The sequence below is a fragment of the Mesoplodon mirus genome (genome assembly GCF_964341445.2).
Source record: "Mesoplodon mirus genome assembly, chromosome: 20".
NCBI classification, from domain to species: domain Eukaryota; kingdom Metazoa; phylum Chordata; class Mammalia; order Artiodactyla; family Ziphiidae; genus Mesoplodon; species Mesoplodon mirus.
Genome location: NC_138996.1, coordinates 8,537,827 through 8,561,089, shown reverse-complemented (window position 1 = coordinate 8,561,089; position 23,263 = coordinate 8,537,827). Strand labels below are relative to the sequence as shown.

Sequence of the window (23,263 nt, the reverse complement as noted above, 5' to 3'; positions counted from 1 at the left end):
AGTCTTCAAGCTAGACTTCGCATTTAAAAGGGCGAAACAGGACAGAGTGGAAAAGCTGGTTAAAGGATCAAAGCCTGAGGCACTTTCCCACAAGGCTGGAGAGTGGAGGAGGGCTGGGAACCAGCACACACACAAACGAACCAACACTTGAGAAGGGGTGGCTAGTAAGGAAGACTGAGGAAGAAGGAAAACCCAGAGCACGGGCTAACTTAGAAGCCAAGTGAAAACAAATTGTTTCCAGGAGAGAGTGAATGAGTGGATCAAATGTTACTAGTTTATCCAAGAAGATGAGGACAGAGAATTGATCATTTTCCTTGGATTTTCTGGCCCTGATCTTTTAAAGGTTGACATAACTCATATAGGGATCCCGCAATTCCCTAAAGTTGTAACTTTCATTACCCAGAGGTGAATAAAAACTTTTTTTTTAATGAGAAATGATCATTCTTCAGAACCAAATAATATGAACATAACCTGGAATAGAGATTGCATAGGAGAAAAGGAGAACAGAGAATATCTAAATGAAGGTGGGAATCAAGGTGGTAAGAAGCTTTAGAATAAAGTTAAAAGGCAAGGGACAAGAGGATAGTGCAAATATGTACAAAAACTTTACAAGTAAAATATACAAAAAAGTGTTAGTAGTAGTATTTTAAAAATCTAACAAGTTCATAACAGATAACTACCCCATTAGAAAAATGAACAGGACTTCCCTGGTGGCGCAGTGGTTAAGAATCCACCTGCCAATGCAGGGGACGTGGGTCCAATCCCTGGTCCAGGAAGACCCCACATGCCATGGAGCAACTAAGCCCATGCGCCACAACTACTGAGCCTGTGTGCCACAACTACTGAAGCCCGTGCACCAAGAGCGCAGCAACGAAGACCCAATGCAGCCCCAAATAAATAAATAAATAAATAAGAAAAATGAACAAAGGATATAAATAGGAAATTTAGAAAAGAATACAAATGTCCAAGAAGCATAACTTAAGATGTACACTGACAGTGTAAATAAAAACAACAAAAAAACCCCACACACAACCTAATCACAAAAACTTATTATATCTAAATAATTATTCCATTATTGAAAAGGATTTAGAAAGGACTGAATTAGAAGACTGGAAGCATATGTCCCAAAATATTAATAATGGTTAAACAGGATGGTGAGATAATCATTTATGTTATTTTCTATTCTCCTTTTATATATTTCTTAGATTTTTCTACAGTAACCATGTATCATTTTGTTAAGCTTTTAATTTATTTATACACAAAGCAATTGCCTGGAATTGGCAGTTGAGTATGAACCCCAGGAGTTACTCTTGTAAGTAACATATTGCTGATGTCACATTTCCGTTTCTTAAGCAGAACTGTAAATTTCTCAGATATAGGTCCTCATGTTGTAATGACAGTTGCATTGCTCATTATCTAGGTTAAGGGGTTCTTAGTGGTTTTTTCACTTTGGCCCCTGCCGCAAAAGGAGGGGAATAAAACATAAAATATCTTTTGACACTGGGTGACATATCTGCTAAAAAGTTTAGTATGGGAGGCATTCCTGTGATCGACAGATTTCATTCCAGGCTCCTGCCGCAGACTTACAGCACTCCTCTGCAGCGTGGACTGAATTGAGGTCTATGTACTCTACTCGCACCCCATCATCTTACACACCCCACCATCTGAAGTTTTGACTTCAGAGTCAAAACCAGACTTCCCTTCTAGGGAGAGGACTGCAGAAAACGTTATGCCTGGGAAGACAGGTACAACGCCTTAGGTTAGGAGTCCAGGTCTTCCCCATAGGAACCCCACTGGGTTGTAATCCTGAGGCTCCCGTTTCCCGTCCGCCAAATCTAAGCTCGGGTCCAACAACCTCCTCCCGGTCCTGCTGGCTCCAGGCTCCTTTTTCTCTCTCGCCGTTGAGGCCCCGCCCCGGCCCCGCCCCCTGCCCCTGGGGTCCCGGCCCCGCCCCGCCCCGAGCGCGTGACGTCACTCGCGCGCCGCGCCCCCGCCCCCCCAGTCAGAATCCCTCATTGTTCAGCCAGTCGCGCTGGATTCGCCGCGTTGGGCTGATCCTGCGTCCTCTCCAGGTTCCAGCCCCTCCCGAAAGCTGGGCGAGGGGACCATCCCTGGCTGTGAGCTCTCTGCGGTCCTCGGGTGCAGGCCACCATGAGCAAACGGAAGGCGCCGCAGGAGACGCTCAACGGGGGCATCACCGACATGCTCACAGGTTAGCCCGGCCCGGCGCCGCTGCCTTTCTCCTCTCCTCCCTCCCCGCTGCTTTCCCTTCCTTCTCTCGAGTCCCGACAGCCCAAGGATGGGGTCGGCCCCTAGCAGCCCGGAGTCTTCCGTGCGGATCTCCCTCCGGCGCCGGTGGCAGATTGTCAGTCCTGCTGGGGACCTTTGAGTCACGCTTGGGCTGCCCTTGGCCTGCCTGGCCGGTGTACAAGCGGGGGTCCCTGTGCCTTAAGAGGTTGTTACGCCCCCTTCCAGGAAACTCAGTTCTCGTTTGTTTACTCGTGGTTCTTGTTCACCCGAGCCTCTTGTTGCCTTTTCAGAACTCGCGAACTTTGAGAAGAACGTGAACCAGGCTATCCACAAGTACAACGCCTACAGGTGGGACGGAGCGGCATTCTCTGTTAGCATGCGTTCTCGGATGTGTGGCAATTAACAGGGCTGAGGGTCCAGTGGATATTAGGACCGTCTGTAGGAGGAGAAAAAAAGCAAGAACTGAGGGTATTGACTCTGGTGGCACCTTACTGCGATATTTCTGAGAGAATTTGGGCAGAGTTCTGTAGGATCAGTTTTGATTAGTTGCCAATTCTGATTGAAAATAAGCTAATACATATTTTTCCCATGATCGAACGTGAATTACTGAAAATGCAGTTTGATTTTAAGTCATAATGAAAGATAGTGGGTGAGGTCTGTGCTGTGAAATAGATGTGGTTCAGGGGAGTCTTTCCATCTGGTTGGTGTGTGGCTGATCTGTCACCTTTTGAATCTCATCCTTGTCCATTTCACCAGGGCCCTTATCCTAGCCGTTAATGCCATATCCACCTGCTTCCGCCCCTTTAATCTGTAAACCTGTCCAAGTCCCTCAGCTCTTAAGAGCAAAAACAAAGCAATCTTCTTCACCTCCCTCTGCCCTCTAGCTAGCACCTTTCTCTTTCCTCCACTTTACAGTTAACCTTGAATAATCTGTATTCCTTGCCTGGAGTTCCTCATCCCCAGTCATTCTTTTTTTTTTTTTTTTTCCGGTACGCGGGCCTCTCACCGTTGTGGCCTCTCCCGTTGCGGAGCACAGGCTCCGGACGCGGAGGCTCAGCGGCCATGGCTCACGGGCGCAGCCGCTCTGAGGCATGTGGGATCCTCCCAGACCGGGGCACGAACCCGTGTCCCCTGCATCGGCAGGCGGACTCTCAACCACCGCGCCACCAGGGAAGCCCCCCAGTCATTCTTTATCTGATTGCAGTGTAATTTCCATCCTGCCATTCCTCTGAAAAGGTTCTCACCCATATCTCATCTTATTGGACGCTCAGTGGCATTCATCTTGACTTCCATGATGGCACGATCTCTGTTCTTTCTCCTCTTCTATCTTACCTTTTAATGTTGGTAGTTCCCAGAGGTCTGCCCTTAGCCCTCTTTTCTCACTTTTATACTTTCCTTGGCAATCTTACCATTCTTGGCTTTGAATACCAGTCAGTGACTCCAGATCTGTATTCACTGGGCTTTTCTCCAGATTTTCAAGCCTGTGTTACCTTTGTCTCTACCCTTTCAAAACTCAACTCAACTCCCATCTTTCCTTCTCACTCACCATAACTAAAAACTGATTACACTCCCTTTCTTTACCTCCTGTGAATTCCTCTGTAAAATATTTGTACTGTGGTCCACACATTTGATGATCTCAACATCCGAGAGAGATTCAACCCCGTATTCTACTTGAGTCTCAGGAGGCTTCAGAGAGGAGGTGTTTAGTCTTCAAGGAGCCCATCAGGAGATAAGAGAGAGGAGGAACAATCTAGAGAAAGGAAACAAAATGAGCCAAGGCACTGAGACGTGAAGGGGTATTGCATTTTCTAGGAAGTCAGTAATTCAGTTTGCATAAGGGGTATAGTCTGAGTGGGCAGTAAGTCTGGAAAAGCAGGTGATGCTCTACCACCCCTGCAGGCTCCTCCCCAGCCCCCAGTCCCCATATACATTTCTCTTGATGTGACCAAAATATTCTCTTGAATGAAATATTTCCTCTTTACCTTGATGAAACCCCAAAGCGTCTGCATACAAAAGGCCTTTCCTGATTTAATTCTTCTTCCCTTTCAGGCTTTGTGCCATAGTGCCAATTATGTGGAACTGCTTGTCTTTGCTGAAACAATTTCCTCCACAAATTGCCCTCAACCTACCTTTGCAGACTCATCATCAGTAACATGCTAATACAGAAGTCGAAATCCAAATCTGAAGGTTATATGTGCTAGAACAGAGTGAAAAACTAAGGCTTCAAAGACTATCCAAAAACTACATTTAGCATTGAAATTATAGACAGGATACCATCAGTGAGCTCCCAGGGTGGACCCAATCTGTCACCAGACTACTGAGCTAGGTATGTGTGGAGATGGCAAGGATACAGGTCACTGCTTTATGTGGAACCGAAATGAGAGCAATGAAAAAAAAGAACTGGTACAAGGACATAGGGGAATAGTTTTAAGCCATGAATTTAAAAATAACCATCCATAAGCCAGTTTGGTATGTAGTAGTTTGAATACGTCTAGGTGGCACATTTTTTTTTTTTTTTTTTTTTTTTTTTTTGCGGTACGTGGGCCTCTCACTGTTGTGGCCTCTCCCGTTGCGGAGCACAGGCTCCGGATGCGCAGGCCCAGCGGCCATGGCTCACGGGCCCAGCCGCTCCGCGGCATATGGGATCCTCCCAGACCGGGGCACGAACCCGTATCCCCTGCATCGGCAGGCGGACTCTCAACCACTGCGCCACCAGGGAGGCCCTAGGTGGCACATTTTTTATGAAAAGAGAGTTATGAACAATTTCTAAAAACTAGCTATTAAAAAAAAAAGCTCAATGATGTTTTCCACTTAATCCCAGAAAGGAAAGACTACTGGTTTCCTGAATCTCCCTAGCTTTACATATACGGTTAAAACTGTCATTCTCAAATGCGAGGGTTTTCAGGATACTTTTACAAGTTAGAGATGCAGGTGGTCTGTCAGCTCATTGAGTTTTAAATTTTTACACGGATGTGGAAAATAAGTTCATCTTGGTGAAAGTTTAAGCTGCATATTTGTTTGTATGTATATTCCAGTTTAAGAAAAACTAATACTTTGCTGGCTTTCTAATTGGTTTTCCCTTTTTTTGTTCGTTTTACTTGTAGAAAAGCAGCATCTGTGATAGCAAAGTACCCACACAAAATAAAGAGTGGAGCAGAAGCTAAGAAACTGGTAAGTTTAGGGAGCGAGTTGATCGAAGAGCTCACACATGTCCCGATCTGATGGGTTCCCACAAAATGAAATTTGCCTCCGAAGCTGCCTTGACCCACACGGGCAGATTTCACTGCTTTCTTGGAATAAGATTAATGCTATTTCAAGCATACTTTTTCAAGCTTGGAGTGTTTTTATTGGGGGAGGGGGTGGATTTAAATTTTTTTTTAACATGTAATTACAATTTTCTTTCTCTACTTTGCCATATATATGTGTACTCATTCTCACACTGAATTTCAGCTTGAGTGTTAGTCCTCAAGAGAGTGCGGTAACGGAGTGGTCGTAGCATGTCTGCTCGCTAGCTGTTCCTTCTGATCCCCAGCTAGAGGAACTTATGTGAGTTAGTGTTCCCAAGGAGATCTCACCCACTAATAAACACATGATTAAGCCCCTTTGCATATTACGGCATTTAGCCCTGTTCTCTGTAATTTCCATGAAGCCCTGTGTGCTAATAGTGTCCCTCTCAGGTGGGACTTGGCATTCTCTGTTCTAACACATCCCTCAGGTGATGCAGGTGTATGCAAAAGACTGAGAACTTCTGTTCTAGAGGAAGTCCACGACAGCATTGTTATAATTTCAAAAATTGGAAAACATCTAAATGTTCTCCTGTAGGGTATTTTTAAAGTAAGTTATGATACATCCATACAATAATACACTATGCGGTCATTAAAGATGTAGTTTATTTATCGATATAGAAATTTGTTCATGATGCATTTTTAAGTTAAAGCACTTTACAAAGCAGTATGATTCTATTTTTGTAAGAAAAAAGTAGGCGTATGTATACACACACACACACGCATATATATACACGCACATAACTTTGCATATGTATATGAGCAAAAAAGAAGTCAGTATATAGCAGATGTTAAGTGGCAAGGTTACAGGTTATTTTAATTTTCAGGGTGATGAAATTAACAAGTGATTCTAGTATTTTCTTTATGCAACTTTATATTTTCTAATTTTTCTACAACAAAAGTTAATTTTGAAAAAGCAAGGTCATTTAGAATTGTCTTATTAGGGCTCCTCTTTTGCCAATCATTTAAACATTTTGTCTTTGGGGGAATATATTTTTACTGGTGCTCAATTTTCTGTGTCCTTTGTTTGAAAACTGGTCATGTGATGATCATTGTTTTTTCATTTCTCATTTTTTCCTTTATCTTTTAGTGATTTGGTAAGTATAATATTTATGTGACTTTTATATTTTTTATTTTCTATGTAGCCTGGAGTAGGAACAAAAATTGCTGAAAAGATTGATGAGTTTTTAGCTACTGGAAAATTGCGTAAACTGGAAAAGGTAAAATGCTGACTTATTTGTTTGCTTATAGTGTCTGCCTTTATGGCAGCTATCATGTAGCACCATTACAGGGTGGGTGACGTCATCCACCCTCTGTTAGATTCAGTGAGAAAAGGAAGGAGCAGTTTATGGCTTTGTAAGTGTCCTATATTTTAAATTTGGAATATTGTTCTTATAAACTGTTCACTTATTTTATGTTGCATTTAAGAGACTATTAGCATCTGTGATAGAATTACTTCTTATTTTCAGTACCATTTAGAAGGGAGATTATAAACTTTGACTAAATGATTGTTATCTTTTAGAATTTCTATGCTTAAACTCTCTCAAGCATTTTTATTGTTTTATTTCACCCTGATGATAGTCATTATATCACTTCTGGTCTTTTTATGAATAAGCCTTTTAAAAGTATTGGATAATTCAGAGAAGAGCCATCTTCATCTGCTTTCTTACTAACCTGTAACCACTGGGGTTTTACATGAATCCTTCTGCATGGGTTATCCGGCCAGTGTAAATGGCTCTTCAAGTCTCTTAGCAGCCTAGTGTATTTCTCATAAGATCACTTGAGTCCTCAAAGCATTCCTAAATCATTGTTAGACTTTTTTTTTTTTCCTTAAAGATTCGGCAGGATGATACGAGTTCATCCATCAATTTCCTGACTCGAGTTAGTGGCATTGGGTAAGACTGTTTTTTTTTTAAAAGAAGATGTTGGGGGTAGGAGTTTATTAATTAATTTATTTATTTTTGCTGTGTTGGGTCTTCGTTTCTGCGTGAGGGCTTTCTCTAGTTGTGGCAAGCAGGGGCCACTCTTCATCATGGTGCGCGGGCCTCTCACTATCGCGGCCTCTCCTGTTGCGGAGCACAGGCTCCAGACGCGCAGGCTCAGTAGTTGTGGCTCACGGGCCTAGTTGCTCCGCGGCATGTGGGATCCTTCCAGACCAGGGCTTGAACCTGTGTCCCCTGCATTAGCAGGCAGATTCTCAACCACTTCGCCACCAGGGAAGCCCCAAGAATTATTTTTTAAGCAGACACAGTAGTAGGGTTGTTTAATTTTTTTATGTCAGCCAAACTAAAGTACATGCTGTTTCTCTTCAAAGCCTGTACCTTTCCACCTCTGCACCTTTGCCCATGCAGTTCACTCACCCATATTTTATATGTCTCAGGCTGGTTCTTCAGAGGCTGCCGCGACTTTAAAAGCCCCATTCAAGGCACATGAATCCAGTTTGAGTCCCCAGCCAGAAATAATCCCTCCTTCCTCTAAGCTCCATTAGCACTTGCTCTGTGGACTTATTATCACTCCCTCCAAATTGTGGCTCTTTTGCCTCTCTGAGCGTGGTATTATCCTAAACATTTAAGCTTTTTCTGTAGTACCTGGCATATGAGCTTGGAACAAGCACTCAGGTCTTTCCTAATGAAGGCATCTCTATCTTAACTTTGAACTAGCAGAGGCTTCTTTGACACTGAGGAGAGTAAAGGTTAACACTGAAACATTAGGGCTGCAGCGCTTTCCTTAACTCTCATCTTGATGGAATGAGGTCATTCTTTTAGGTATATGATGATTGTTCCTTAATGGCAACCATTTGATGAATGTTATTTTAAAATAGATTAAATTCCTAAACCTAGTATACTGAAAAGGAGCATGACTCCTTGGGGACCCAAGACAATTATAAAATGTTAATATTTGTTTTAGAGAGCATCTGTTACATTATTCTCATTGTCCAGGCAAGAAAACTGAATGCAGAAAGTGAGATAGCTGTGGCAGGGCCAGAATCAGAGCCTAGGTCTCCCGGCTCCCAGTTCAGACCTATTATTTCTATGCCACATTGCCTTCCTGATATGAATATCAGTTTCTTTACTGCACAGTTTCTGTACCAAGGCTCTTTGTCATTAAAATCTCAGTTTAAATATCATCTGAGAGGCCTTCCCTCACCACCCAATCTAAAGAAGACCCAGCCACTCTGTCATATTATCCTATTTTAATTCACCTACCAGATATTTTTCTTTGTTTATATATCTGTTTATTGTCTCTCTCTAACCACTGGAATGTAAACAGGTAAGACCAGGGCCCTTATTTGTCTTATTCCTGCTGTATTTTCAGCACCTAGAAGAATATCTGACACATAATAGGTCCTCATTAAATCTCATTTGAGGGCCTCCCTGGTGGCGCAGTGGTTGAGAGTCCGCCTGCCGATGCAGGGGATACGGGTTCGTGCCCCGGTCTGGGAGGATCCCATATGCCGCGGAGTGGCTGGGCCCGTGAGCCATGGCCGCTGGGCCTGCGCATCCGGAGCCTGTGCTCCGCAACGGGAGAGGCCACAACAGTGAGAGGCCCGCATACAGCAAAAAGAAAAAAAAAAAATCTCATTTGAATGAATGGTTTTCAAGTGCCTGTATTTCTGGTGTATGAATAATGTACATGGGCATTATGCCACCTAGCTGCTTGGATGTCTTTTTCATATCTAAATTTATGACTGTCTTCCTAGATTAAGGCTTCGATAATTTGAACATTACCAAAGTAACCACACAATAGTTTAGCAGGTGTTTTTTTTTAGCTCAGCAGTAGCTTTTATGTTTGACAAGAGGAGACATAACTGTTTATTTGTTACAAGGATCCTGAGTTTCACTTGATACTGAGATAATGCTTTTCTTTCTTTGTAGTCCATCTGCTGCAAGGAAGTTTGTAGATGAAGGAATTAAGACATTAGAAGGTGAGTCTGTACAGTAGGTCACTAATTTCAGGTCAGATATAGTCCTGAAGGGCCATGCTCTAACAAACTGGAATTTGAAAAACCCTTTCTCAATTAGTAGAAACGAATGGTAAGATTTTCTTTTTAACTCTACAGTAGAGAACAGATATAAAGTATAGTTTATATTCCCATTTTAAACACGTTTTGGTCTATAATTTAGAAAAAAATCAAGAAGAACAAGAAGTGGCTTCTTGGTTTAAAGGCAATGATTCATTTGTAGATTTTTAGACGATTTTTAAATTGCTTTTGTTTCTTTAATAAAATTCTAGACCGTAAAGTCCTATACATTCAGCCTAAAAGCCAAGTTATGTATATTGAGAAAAATTCTGTTAAGAGGCTTGCAATGCTTATTGAAGGGATTTTTGCTTTCAAAGAAGTGATAAAAATAAAAGTCAAGTAATTATAAAACATTTTCCTTAAACCTAATATAGCAATCTTTTAAATATAATTTACCTCTTCATGCTTTCAAGGGTGTATACTATATGGATTCATTACAGCACATCTGTGGCACTTGGGGATTAATATTTGTGGGCTCAACTATTTATAAGCAACCCAGATGGTCAGGTGGACAGATTTTGGAGACTGACCTGGGTTTGAATCCAGTCTCCACCCCTTTATTAAAATAGTTGACTGTGGGGGCTTCCCTGGTGGCACAGTGGTTGAGAGTCCACCTGCCGATGCAGGGGACATGGGTTCGTGCCCCGGTCCGGGAAGATCCCACATGCCGCGGAGCGGCTGGGCCCGTGAGCCATGGCCGCTGAGCCTGCGCGTCCGGAGCCTGTGCTCCGCAACGGGAGAGGCCACAACAGTGAGAGGCCCGTGTACCGCAAAAAAAAAAAAAAAAAAGTTGACTGTGATACTTCAGTCTCTCAGCTACAAAATGGTATCATAATATCTCTCTCATATGATTTAATGAAATAATGTATGTAAAAGACTTAGCATAGTGCTTGGTACCTAGTAAGTACTTAAAAATAGTAACTGACTCTTAAAGGGCATGATTAATTAGTAATATTATTAACTTAAGAATTTGTGTGAATCACATAGCTAGAGAATGAATTGTTCTAATATATGCATCCCAGAGAGGGTTTGTGCTTTTCTGCTTGTGGCATATATAACTTACCTGAGTGAAATATTGGTTAAAGAGGTCAAGAGTTTGTTTCGCAAAGGTATTCGTTCATCCCTTGGGAGTGTCTAGGATCTCCTGTGGTGGTTTTACATTATTTCACCATTCACAGATACGTAATGTAATAGCTGTCGATATCCCTCTCTCCGTATATAACAAACTCAATATTTCTGTGGCATTTTCGGTCATACATCTTAGTGTTTTCTGTGTGCACACAATTCTGAGAAATATCACGTGCTTATTTTTAATAATAAAGGTGCTTATTTTTCTCCATTTTATGTCTCCAGAGAGAGTTTATGTTTGTGAATATAAGGGCGACCATAGGAATTGCTTTTGAAGCATACTTATCTTGCCATTTCTTTAACAAGGCTCACTCCTGTGCCTGTACCCACTAAAGGACCACCCAGTTGGAACTCGGTCACTTTCGATTTAAGATATTATAGTTTTCTTGATTAAAAAAACGATAATACTGCCTCTCCTTTCAATGGGATTTTTAGCATAGTGCCTGCACAAATCGGTACTCAGTAAATATTAATCCAGTGAAGGAGTGAATGAACAAATGAACAGTATGAATGAACTTCTGCTGCTATTAACCATAAATTAAGCAATATACGTTCTTAGAAGGCTGCTTTTTGCTATACTCAGTGAAGTTTGGTATGATCCTGGTATGTTTTATCTATTCTTCTATGTAACTATAATTGAAATTTTGATTCAGTAAATAAAAATGATTATGCAGTCACTGTTGGATTTTACTATTGACTTGAAGAATCACTTTTATCTAGTTCTTAATATCTGAAAGTTTTTTTCATTTTCTTTTCAAAGTCGTTTCAGTGTGTTTTCCAGGTAGTTATTTGAAAAAAAGGATCACTGAAATTAGCATTTTTTTTCAAAAATGTTTAAATCAGCATCTCAACTTTATTTATCTTCTATACAGATCTCAGAAAAAATGAAGATAAATTGAACCATCATCAGCGAATTGGGCTAAAGTAAGATAGCAAATTTTCTTTTGACACTTGAAATGTAAAAGTAAAAAATTTTATAGCCATTCTTCCGTACACCATAAGTCTTCAGACTTAGCTAAACACAGTCATTTTACTATTCAGAAATGCTAAGATTTGTTGCAGACTCCTATAGAGAATAAGCCTGTATTCACACGTGTTTTTTTACTGCCTTCTAGTTTGTTTGCTTGTTTTGAGTATATCCCACATTCCCTTGACTTTAGCTGGGAACTTCGCCTTAAAATACATAGAACTGAGGGCCTCAGTCGGTCAGGGTGTTTATTTCATGCTTACATTGTAGAAAGCACTGCCTCTGAGGTTAGGATATAAACAGGTTCAGTGTAGCTCTTAAGAAGTTGAGAGTCTACCTGAGAAGACGGGACATGACCATGAAACACTAAATTTTTTTAAAAAGGAAAAGGAAGAAAACCCAGACACCTAAATACCAGAATAGGAATAACTAGTAGACGTGTCGTCTGTCAGCATGGGTAATTACTTTGTCAAGTGCAAGATACAGACCCCCCCCCTTATGACTGATTATTTACAGAACATAGTGTACATGCATAAGCACGTATCTCCTCTGGTCTTAGGTTGTCTTGTTGGCCATTCAGTCCTAATAACCTTCTGAACTTCCCTGTTAATGCCTTACCACAATATTTTAAAACTTACACTGCCTTTCCAAAACTCTGAACCAGTAAAAGATCAGGATGGTGTAGTTCTCACTCTCCTTGCATTTACATAGTAAATGGAGATCTTCTGAAGAACTTGCTTGTTGTGAGAATTGGTTTTGAACAGGCACTTTATCATTCTTAGATGTTATTTAATACTAAGATAGTTTTTTTGTTTTTTTTTTTTTTTTTGCGGTACGCGGGCTTCTCACTGTGTGGCCTCTCCCGTTGCGGAGCACAGGCTCCGGACGCGCAGGCTCAGCGGCCATGGCTCACGGGCCCAGCTGCTCTGCGGCATGTGGGATCCCCCCAGACCGGGGCACGAACCCGCATCGCCTGCATCGGCAGGCGGACTCTCAACCACTGTGCCACCAGGGAAGCCCTAAGATAGTATTTTTAATAGCCTTATTGAAATATCATTTCATATACCATGTAATTCACCCACTTAAAAGTGTGCAATTCAGTGGTTTTTTATATTCACAGAGTTGTGCAGCCATGACCGTAGTCAATTTTAGAACATTTTTGTTGTCCCCAGAAAAGCCCAAACCCATGAGCCATCATGCCTCATTTCTTCCCAACTACCCTTCCCTCCCCCAGCCCCTGGCAACCACTATTCTACTTTCTGTCTCTATAGATTTGTTTATTCTAGATATTTCATGTAAATGAAATCATAATATATGGTCTTTTGTGACTGACTTCTTTCACTTAGCATAATGTTGTCTCGGTTCATCCATATTGTAGGATATTTTAAAATACAAGTGTTTTTCAGGATCTAAGAGCAATAAACTGTAATCCCTGGATTTGCCAGTAGGGAACAGTCTAACTTGGAACCGTATTAACTTAAATATATTTATTTACTCTTGGTATGTGAATGCGAAGTTTATTTAAAATAAGTTTGGATGGAATATCTGGAATATCACAAAGCATGACACTTAAGGATTTTGATCCAAGTTAAGGAATAAACCTCTCCCCACCCCCCCAATTTTACTCTTGTCGTAATGAATTTTAGTCTTGAGTTTTGAAAGATCTGCTTGTATAAGGACACTCGATAAAGTAGGCAGTTTAATTTCTAAGATTCAAATTTCCCAAAAAATCTGTCTTTATAGATATTTTGAGGACTTTGAGAAAAGAATTCCTCGTGAAGAGATGTTACAAATGCAAGTAAGAGTGTGCTGAATTGTATTCTTTGATTAGAATTGAGAATGTCAATTGGTGAAAAGCCATTTTTAGAATACTGACTTAATTTTTCTTCTATTAGGATATTATACTAAGTGAAGTTGGCAAAGTGGATTCTGAGTACATTGCTACAGTCTGTGGCAGTTTCAGAAGAGGTAACATACTTCCTAAGCTTAGGTTATTCATGTTAAATGATGTTAAAATTGCCTAATGTATATGAAAAACATGGATTAAAAAGATGTAATTTATGTTACTTTATAGATTTACTAAGATCTAGTAGTCTTAACTAAATTTATTTGTTTACAAATGGGAATATAAATTAGAGGAAATTCATCCTGATTTTATTATAGGATGGGTTTTTTTGATGACTAGTTCTAATAAAATTATTATAAAATAATTTTAGGTATATTAAATGCTAATAGTGGTTATCTGGCTAGATGCTAGTGAAGCCATGAGTAGTTTTTTTGTTTGTTGTTTACCTTATTTAATTTTCTAAGTTTTCTCTAATGGATCTGCGTTTAATGTCTCAGAGACATCAGCTCAGAACCAATTCTCAAAACACCCAGATTCTTCAGCAGATCTTGATTTACTCTGTGAATGTGAACAAAGTGAGACCCACCCAATCCTGGTCTCTTACTGTTTCAAAATGTTGGAAGGGTAACCTAAAGTTTAAAATAGTACCGTAAAAAATTGAAATAGAACTTTATTTAAAACCTTGAACTAGATGTCTGACTGAATCTCTGGCCACCTCTGGAGTTTTGCTTAGGAAGTGGTAATAGGCTATCAGAAATTCTCTGGGTAGCTGCTATAAGAATCTAGCATTCTTATCTATGATGCCATAATCGTAGTTGTTACCAGTACTCATTAAGTGAATTCATTCAGAAGAATTGAAATGAATTTTCTGATTAACCTTTGCAGAGTTAGAGCATATTGTTTAATTTGAGATTTTTAAATATTTAGTGTTCATAGATATATTTTAAAGGTATATTTAAATGTTATTTTTATTCATTATTGAGTAGTTACTTAGGTACATTTTTAATAATATTTAACCAATTGTATGCAACGTATATCTAACATCAGTTACTGTTGTTATCCCAGATTCTGCTGTTTACATCAATATACCTGAATAGTTGGACAGAAAATTGAACTCTTTTAACTAATTCTGAATATGAAGCACATTGAAATAGAAAGTTAGGCTGTAAGAAGTAAGACTCTTCTATGTGTGTCATCACCTTGGTTCTGTGTTTGCCTAATTGATACATTTGTGAGGAGAATTCCATACGTATTTTTTGCATTCACAGGTGCAGAGTCCAGTGGCGACATGGATGTTCTTCTGACCCATCCACACTTTACCTCTGAGTCAACCAAACAGGTGCCTCAGAATTTATAAGCAAATGTGATCGGTCTTACACAGCAGTGAATATCATTTTCTAAATGATAATTGGATATTTTCAGAATGAGTTTTTGTTTTAATCTTTCTGAAAGTCAGTTGAAGTGTTTTGTACTGACTGAATTCTTTGAGAGGAAGAGTAAGTTGTTGGAAGGGATACGCATTGTTTGTCCACAAAGAACTGGCAGGACAGTCTAACATTTGAAAGAGATGAAATTTCGTAAACTACTTCCAGAATTATTTATTTGTCTATCAAGAAACTTAAGCTCTGTTAGAAGACCCATGAAGGCAAAATGCTTTTGATTTTGGAATATATACCTTTTAAAGATGAAGCAGGTAACTTTTTGTTTAATGAAACAGATAAAGACAAATGATGTCTATTTGGGGGTATCATGATATTGGTGAAAAGTGGTGGTTTCATTTGATAAGGTGAATTTTCTGTTAGAAGAAAAAGTACTCAGAACATAGGAAAACTAGGCATTTCTGCATAGAGCATCAGAAAACTCATTTTAGAAATGCTCTCGTGCTGTAACAGACTAATTGCTTTTTTTCTTATTCCCTAATTATGATTCTACAGCCAAAGCTGTTACATCGTGTTGTGGAGCAGTTACAAAAGGTCCATTTTATTACAGACACTCTGTCAAAAGGGGAAACAAAGTTCATGGTAAGTACTCGCTTGAGTTAACACATTTAAAAAAAAACTGTGGAAACTGTCCAGTAACCATTCTGAGTGTGACCTCACTGTAGCTTAGTGTCACGGTCAGTAAATAGGACATCCTAGACCTTAGAGGAGATATATTCTCTAATCTGAGAATATTTTAGTAAAGAGGGTGTTTTTGTTTTTTTGTTTTTTTTTTAATTTATTTGGTTGCTCAGGTCTTAGTTGCTGCAGGTGAGCTCCTTAGTTGCAGCTCAAGGGCTCCTTAGTTGTGGCATGCGAATCTTTGTTGCAGCATGCCTGTGGGATCTAGTTCCCGGACCAGGGATCGAACCCTGCATTGGGAGCGTGGAGTCTTAACCACTGTGCCACTAGGGAAGTCCCAGTAAAGAGTTTTATTCTAAATTCCCCACTCGTAAATAATCTGTGCCATTGGAATAGGTAATTATGCATAATCTGCTATTTTTAAAATATCCATAATGACTTTAATATATTATATTTTTTCCCTAAAATAACAAATACTCTTTGACTCAGAATATATTAATAAGTGAGATTAGAATTGTCTGAAGAGTATTAATCTATTACAAGACCAAAGAAAGAAGGCATCAGGGTACGTGATAGAACGTTCAGGGGAAGAACCATGCTGTGTGAAATGATAAGTAGGGGGCTCGTAGAGGGGGCACCTGTGGAGTCGTCCCAGTGAAACCCATTGTGATGGACCGTCAAAGTCCTGTGTTCTTCCTAGGGGATTAAGATTTGAGGATTCAAGACAAATAGCAAATGGATTAAGAACATTAATAAATGGTCCTGGGCTTCCCTGGTGGCGCAGTGGTTGAGAGTCCGCCTGCCGATGCAGGGGACACAGGTTCATGCCCCGGTCCGGGAAGATCCCACATGCCACGGAGCGGCTGGGCCCGTGAGCCATGGTCGCTGAGCAATGGGAGAGGCCACAACAGTGAGAGGCCCGTGTACCGCAAAAAAATAAATAAATAAATAAATAAATGGTCCTGTATAAAAACCGAAGGCAAACAGAAATCTAGGGCTAATGTAATAAAGGCTTACATTTATCTGCTGCTCACTTAAATACAGCATTTGGGCGCTCTTTTCTCCATGCCCCCCTTTTCCTAAGTCATGTGACTGAAAGGAAAGAGACTGTGCTTTTGGAGCATGGACACGCTAAAATTAGCAAGAGTCTCACTGTGTAGATTTGACCGTCTTAGCCAAAAGTAGAAGAAGATGGTTGAGATAGATAATTGAATTACCATGTCATTCAGAAAATGGAACGGTGGTTGCCAGGGCATGGGCGGGGCAGCGGGGAGATGAGTGAGTGTTTATGGGGACAGAATGTCAGCTGGGGAAGATGAAAAAGTCCTGAAGACGGTGGTGATGGTCGCACAACAGTGTGAGTGTACTTAATGCCACTGAACTGCACACTTCAAAAGGGTTAAAGTGGTGTATTTTATGTTATGTGTATTTAATCATATATGCAAAAACACGTCATTTGATTCAGCATGGTGATTTTAATGGGCTGTGAAAGTATATTGCCTAAGTTGTCACACTTTATCAATATTTTCAAAAGAACTTTGGGAAAGGTAAACCTAAAAATTCTAGTCAGTGTTTGGGAATTACATTTATGAGCTGTTCTCCCTAGTCTGTCAGTTTTGAGCTCTTACCCTATGCCCAAAAATATATGCACACATGAGATATTAATAAAAATAGGATTTGTATATGCCATATGAACACCCTTTTAAATGTAGATTGACTTTAAATGACTCAAAATGAATGTGCATAAATCTTACGGTTAAAGACCATTCAATCAGATAAAATTCTAAAAATCATGTGCTAGACAAGATAGGTTGTTTTTTTTAAATAGTAGGAAAGTGTCCTGGTATGCCACTGGGGACCCCTTCTGGCCTGACTCTCTTCCTTCAGTAGTCATCTCTGTGAAAGCACTGGACTCTCTCCTGGGGAAGCGCAGCAGCTGTTTTCAGAGTTAGCCACCAGGAAGGTGTGTTTACACAATAAAAAAGCAGAAGCATTTTTTTACAGTCTGAACAGTATTCTTCTGTGCCCAAAGAGATCCAGAGGGAAGACCTACAGAGGCTGTAGTAATCCAGCTAGCAAGAATACAAGGAAAAATTACAAGCTGGTGGGCTGGGTGTAACCTGAAAAGGAAGGTGGGTAGCCAAGTATATGAACGTAAAGAGTTGCTGACATAGTGGAACTGGGTTATCCTAGTAGCTGCTCAAAGAGGAGAAATCCTTTGTCTAGGAAGGTCAGAGGCAGCCAAATCCCAGTGGTGCTGCAGAGTCGGCCGGTCCAGACCTCACAGTATCTGTGGTATGTGAAAGACTAGGAGCACTCACCCATCCTAGGATACGGGCTGGAGTTGTGGAAATCGTGGCTCTATCTTGCCTTCCGTTCTCTCGGTCATACCTGGCAGCACGTGTACAGGTATTGCCAGAAAGGGAATCCTCCAAACCTCTTTCCAGAAGAAAACAGGTTAAAAAATAAGAAAGCAGGCTTTTTGTTTGTTTTTAAAGTATAGAAGACTTAGGCCACAATAAGAGACTAAGGCCTGTATGTTGTGACATAGGAATCCATCTTAGTGGATGATCTGTATATAAAGTTTGTATACTGTACATGTAGTTCATGTCTTTACTGAAGCTTAGAAAATGCCATGTTTGAGCCTGCTGTTTTGACATTTATAATTAGTGTTTGTTAGGATGAGAAGCACTCCAGGTCAACTTTCAAATCATTTTATTTTGGAGGCAATAAGAAGTGATTTGTATCTTGTTGCAAACACGGTGGGTGTTGGTATGTTGCATCGTAGGAAAGTAGATTTGGATACGGAGGCTTTAAGATCTTTTGGCTCCATTACCAATTTGTTGTGTGACATTGACAAGTTGCTTTACTTCTCTAAGGCCTTAATTTTCTTATTTTTAAAATGATATCCTTGCCCTCTGTCAAAGGACTGTTACGCAGATCAGATTAAGTAATATATGTGGAAACGTTGAAGGGTTTGTACAAATATCGTTTGAAGATACTGAATCTTCAAAGAGTTGTGCAGTGTTATACTAGTATAATACATAATAATAATATAAAAATAATATATTTCTATTTGGAAATAGATCAGTTGGAAGAAGGTAGTAACCTGGAAAGAATTAAATTGGGGAACAGAAAAAGGGATAGAAAGAGAGAAGATGGTGCTATGAAAGAACAAAGTGGGGAGAATGAGTGTCAGTAGGAATGAGAAGGTGTATTCAGTCAATTCACCAAATACATACTTAGCATCTACTACATTCCAGGCTCTGCTCTAGGAGAATGGGATAGATCAGTGAATTTATGTAGAACTTTTATTTGAGGGTATGGGAAGGGACTGCTACTTAACAGTGAACCTATTAAGTAGATAAAGCGTTAGGTTAAGATAATAAGTATTATTTTTAAAAAAGAAAGGGAGTGCAGGAGACGGTATTAAAGAGGACGGCCTTATTGAGAAGATGAGGCCTGGGGAAAGACTTGAAGTAAGGAAGTTAGGCAGGCAGGTCTCTGTGGGGAGAGAGAGGCAGGCAGGAGTCAGGGCAGTGACCCTGAGCACATGAACATGAGCAGAGCTCACCAAAGGAGTTAAGATCTCTAGGTTTCTGAAAGGAAATTGGCTGCAAAATGAATTCAGCTTATGAAGTGGAATAAACTCCACTCCATATCGATCCACTTGATTTCAGAACGTCTTGTTGCTATAAGCACTGACTAAATAGTTTTAAAGATATGACCATCTGTGTGGTTTTTAAGTTATCTTCAAAACATGAATTCTCTTAAACTAACAGTAATCAAAGCTTAGGAAAGCCAGGGTTATTTCAGATCTTCTTGTAAACTCAGGGCCTTTCATTAATTGAGCTATTCTTCCTGTGAATATAATAACATTTGGAAGAAAAACCAATTTCCTCTGCATTTAGATGCCTTTTTACTTTATATATGGTGAGTACCACTCAAATTTTAGCGTTTCGTGCAGGTTTGAGCTCGGAGGATGATTTTCTGTGAAATATCTACAGCGAGGATTCACAGGACAATAGAAGATACCTTGGCTACACTGGGGAAATGAAAGAGGCTTTATTTCAGACAGTCAGCATGAAGCGACCTAACTGAAATGCCAAACAAAATTAATCCACTCAATCGAATAAAGAATTTACAGTAATACAGAGAAATGCTTTAACATTAGCACTTCAGAAAAAGTGCAGGAAATAAAATTAGCCTTGAGGAAAGGAACAAAGCCATTAGATGAAATCCTATTACTGATGTGACAAACAGAAAGATCATTGCCTGTGCGTTCAGACATCCAGATCTGCAAGGTAATGCCTCATGGTAATTCCATTTGAAGGTTGAGTTGGAGCTTGTTAGTGCCTAAGAAGGTAGGTTTCATATTTGAAGATAAACAGGTTTCATTAATCTCTCAGGAATAGGAGTTGCTAAAGAAAATACCCATTTTAGATTTTAGATTTTGATTTTTCTATGTTGCTGAGTGAAAAGTATGTCTTTTAGTGACGTGTGTATCAACTCGACTGCTCTTTAGGACCAGAAACCTGTCACTTGTGTAGTTTTCTTAGAATGTGGCATTTGAAGCTTTATATTTGAAATTTGGTGATGTTTGTATTTCTTTTTACATATTTATGCGTTGCCGCCCAGTCCATAAACTTTCCCCATTTTCCTGGAAAAGGAAAAGATAACAAAACAGACCTTGATAATTGTTGTTTAAAAACTGCAGAAGTATTAAAAAAGAAAACTGCAGAAGTATAATGAAAACTCACCTGTAGAGAAGGAAGAAAACGATCCTCTAATTTTCTTTTAATTTTTTCTTAATTTTCCCCTCTCTGTCTTTTCTGATTTCTGGGAGATTTCCTCAATTTCAACTTCTTCTACTTCTATCATATTTTAAATTTTTATTTAAATCTTTTCCTTGAATTTTCTTTTTCTGTAGAATTCTGTCCTTATTCTGAGATCTGAGAATATTACTGATAGCTTTTGTGTCTGTTTTCTTCTCCCTGAATAATCATTGTTTCTTCCAAGTTGCTTTTTTCTGTTTGTTTTGGTCTCTGTCTTTCACGCTTTCCTTGATTAGCTTCTTGTTTAGAGTCACACAAAAGCCAGACCCTCATAACCGGAACCCTTGCCTGCTGTTTCATGTGGTTCTTTAGTTATCATGAAGCACAGTAGGAAGGCAGGGATAATATATAGTGCATAGAAAAGCTACTAAGTTACAAGCGCTCACAATTCTAAAACTGCCTCCATTTAAAGCAAAAATAACTTCACAGTTAACAATATTTGATTAGAATTAAGCCTTAAGTTTAAAAAAATCTTTAAACATTATTTTTAAATATACATTTTAGGGTGTTTGCCAGCTTCCCAGTAAAAATGATGAAAAGGAATATCCACACAGGAGAATTGATATCAGGTATTACTCAACATTTATTGCTGACCTATTAACTTTTCCCTTCTTTTCCCCTTTTCCCCCTCCCTCTGTATGTCTTGGAATTTGCATAAATGTCTAAGACCCCTTTTCATTCCAAAGTGCCATGTGTCTGTGCAATAGACAATGTTTAGCCTGAAAGTATATAAAGAATAATGACTGTCTACAGAACCTACTTTATTATCTCTAGGTTCACCATGGTGCCTTCTGCAGCTCAAAGTAGATCCTGCCTGGGGAGAGTTGGTTGTAACAAGTGATACTGCTTTGCATTTGTCCACACCTCTTGCAGAGCATAGTTTACTGAAACCTCAACTAACTGCAAGGTTGAGGTCATTTGAATGGTCTACCTAATGATGGTGTCCTCTTCAGTTATTGGACCACACAGACTTGTTTTGTGCCTTAATGATTTTAAGAGTCCTATTTTTGCTAAATTGAAAATATGTAGTAAAAGATTGGTGAATTGTTTATTGGTTGTAGGTTGATACCCAAGGATCAGTATTACTGTGGTGTGCTCTATTTCACTGGGAGTGATATTTTCAATAAGAATATGAGAGCTCATGCCCTAGAAAAAGGCTTCACAATCAATGAATACACAATCCGTCCCTTGGGAGTCACTGGTGAGTATTTTTGTCTGCATTAGAGATAATCCCAGTCATCTGGATATTTTGGTTTAGCAACTTTGGTTTTTCTAAAAAGCCTTTTAGTAACCGTGCCAGTTAATTGCAGTTTCTTTGGTATTGTTAGTCCCTCAGGCAACAAAAAAAGCTTTAATCCATAGGTGCTCCCAGGCCCTCAGTTGAAGGCCCATGATGACAAGATTCATTTATTTCCAGCTCTTAGAATGGATTAAATTCTTTCTACCTCTGATGGTCAGTAAATAATCTTACTGATCTAAAGTGTTTTTGTTTTCTTAAATGTATCTCCAAGACTTCCAAAGAACCCAGTTATTTTTGCTGTTAGTGCCAGGCCAAACTTGGTAGCTTTGGCTCCAAGCTTTTAAAGTTTAAAGAGTAAGAATTTCTTAATCTCTGTTTTATAGATCTTGTTAACATTTCACAGTTTACTATGTAGTTTACTATTCTCTTCTAGGAAGATGAAGATTTTGTCCTTTTGTCCTAAAAGTGTTTTTCATCCCTGGTAGATGAGGGCTGTGCTTCTCACATGTCGATGTGTATACAAACCATGTGAGAACCTTGTTAAATGCAGATTTTAATTCAGTGGGCTTCTGCATTGCCAGTAAGCTGCCAGGTGGGGCCAGTACTGCTAGTCCGGGGACCGTATATTGAGTTGCAAAGGAACTCACTAGAGTATTTTCTCGAATACAGTGGAGATCCAGCAGACAGAAAAATCATGGATTAGGGCCACTTCAGATGGCCAGAGTTGGGATACTGAGGTTCTTTGTGTAGTGCCAGTAATATGTGTGGCCAAGCACAGACACAAGCTCATGGGGGAGGGGGAGGGCGGTCAATATCTTTTTTTTTTTTTTTTTTTTGAGTGGCTTGGGGACTATTTTCTTTTTCCTCTGGAAGTGAGTCCTGTGTAGCTCTTAGTCCTGAAACCTCTAAACTCCAGAACTGGCTCATGAGGAAGGTTGTGTTCTCCCTCCTTGCAGGAGTTGCTGGAGAGCCGCTGCCCGTGGATAGCGAGAAGGACATCTTCGACTACATCCAGTGGAAATACCGGGAACCCAAGGATCGAAGTGAATGAGGCCCGTCCTCCCCGGCACAGCCCAATAGGTCTTAATTTATTTCTTAACCTTTGCTACATAAGGGTCTGTGGTGTTTTTAAATAATTGTTTCTTCATGCTGTAGCTTGCATTAGTCAATAAAACCTCTTGTACTATTATCAGATGATCTTGTGCTTATTTTATTAGCAAATATGTTTAAATTTATATATCCTGTTCATGATCACACTTTACTAAGGGTCAGTGGAGAGGATTAAGAGATGAGATGAGGGCTTCCCTGGTGGCGCAGTGGTTGAGAGTCTGCCTGCTGATGCAGGGGACACGGGTTCGTGCCCCAGTCCGGGAAGATCCCACATGCTGCAGAGCGGCTGGGCCCGTGAGCCATGGCCGCTGAGCCTGTGCGTCCGGAGCCTGTGCTCCACAACGGGAGAGGCCACAACAGTGAGAGGCCCGCATACCGCAAAAAAAAAAAAAAAAAAAAAAAAAAAAGAGATGATAACACATCTTAAATGGGAATTTTTGTTTTCTCATTTTCTGCCCTTATGCTATAAACCACATTACCTCATTACCTTTCCTCCTATTTACTGATTGTAAATTAGTCAAT

At 39.9% G+C, this 23,263-nt stretch overlaps 1 protein-coding gene across 1 annotated transcript; it reads left to right on the top strand.

Moving 5' to 3' along the window:
* Nucleotides 1-2,015: 2,015 nt before the first annotated feature.
* POLB (DNA polymerase beta) lies at nt 2,016-22,820 on the top strand. Its single transcript, XM_082608752.1, has 14 exons — nt 2,016-2,212; nt 2,541-2,598; nt 5,355-5,421; nt 6,680-6,754; nt 7,371-7,429; nt 9,410-9,459; nt 11,556-11,607; nt 13,394-13,448; nt 13,546-13,618; nt 14,765-14,835; nt 15,431-15,517; nt 20,896-20,960; nt 21,453-21,592; nt 22,588-22,820. The coding sequence occupies exons 1-14, from the start codon at nt 2,152-2,154 to the stop codon at nt 22,680-22,682; spliced, it is 1,008 nt and encodes a 335-aa protein (XP_082464878.1). The 5' UTR covers nt 2,016-2,151; the 3' UTR covers nt 22,683-22,820.
* Nucleotides 22,821-23,263: the final 443 nt, after the last annotated feature.

Excerpts from the sequence above, each read along its gene's own strand:
- POLB (XM_082608752.1), top strand. The coding sequence starts at position 2,152 with ATGAGCAAACGGAAGGCGCCGCAGGAGACGCTCAACGGGGGCATCACC. Across the intron at positions 13,619-14,764 it reads CTGTGGCAGTTTCAGAAGAG|GTGCAGAGTCCAGTGGCGAC; the intron begins GTAACATACTTC and ends TTGCATTCACAG. Across the intron at positions 21,593-22,587 it reads CCGTCCCTTGGGAGTCACTG|GAGTTGCTGGAGAGCCGCTG; the intron begins GTGAGTATTTTT and ends CCCTCCTTGCAG.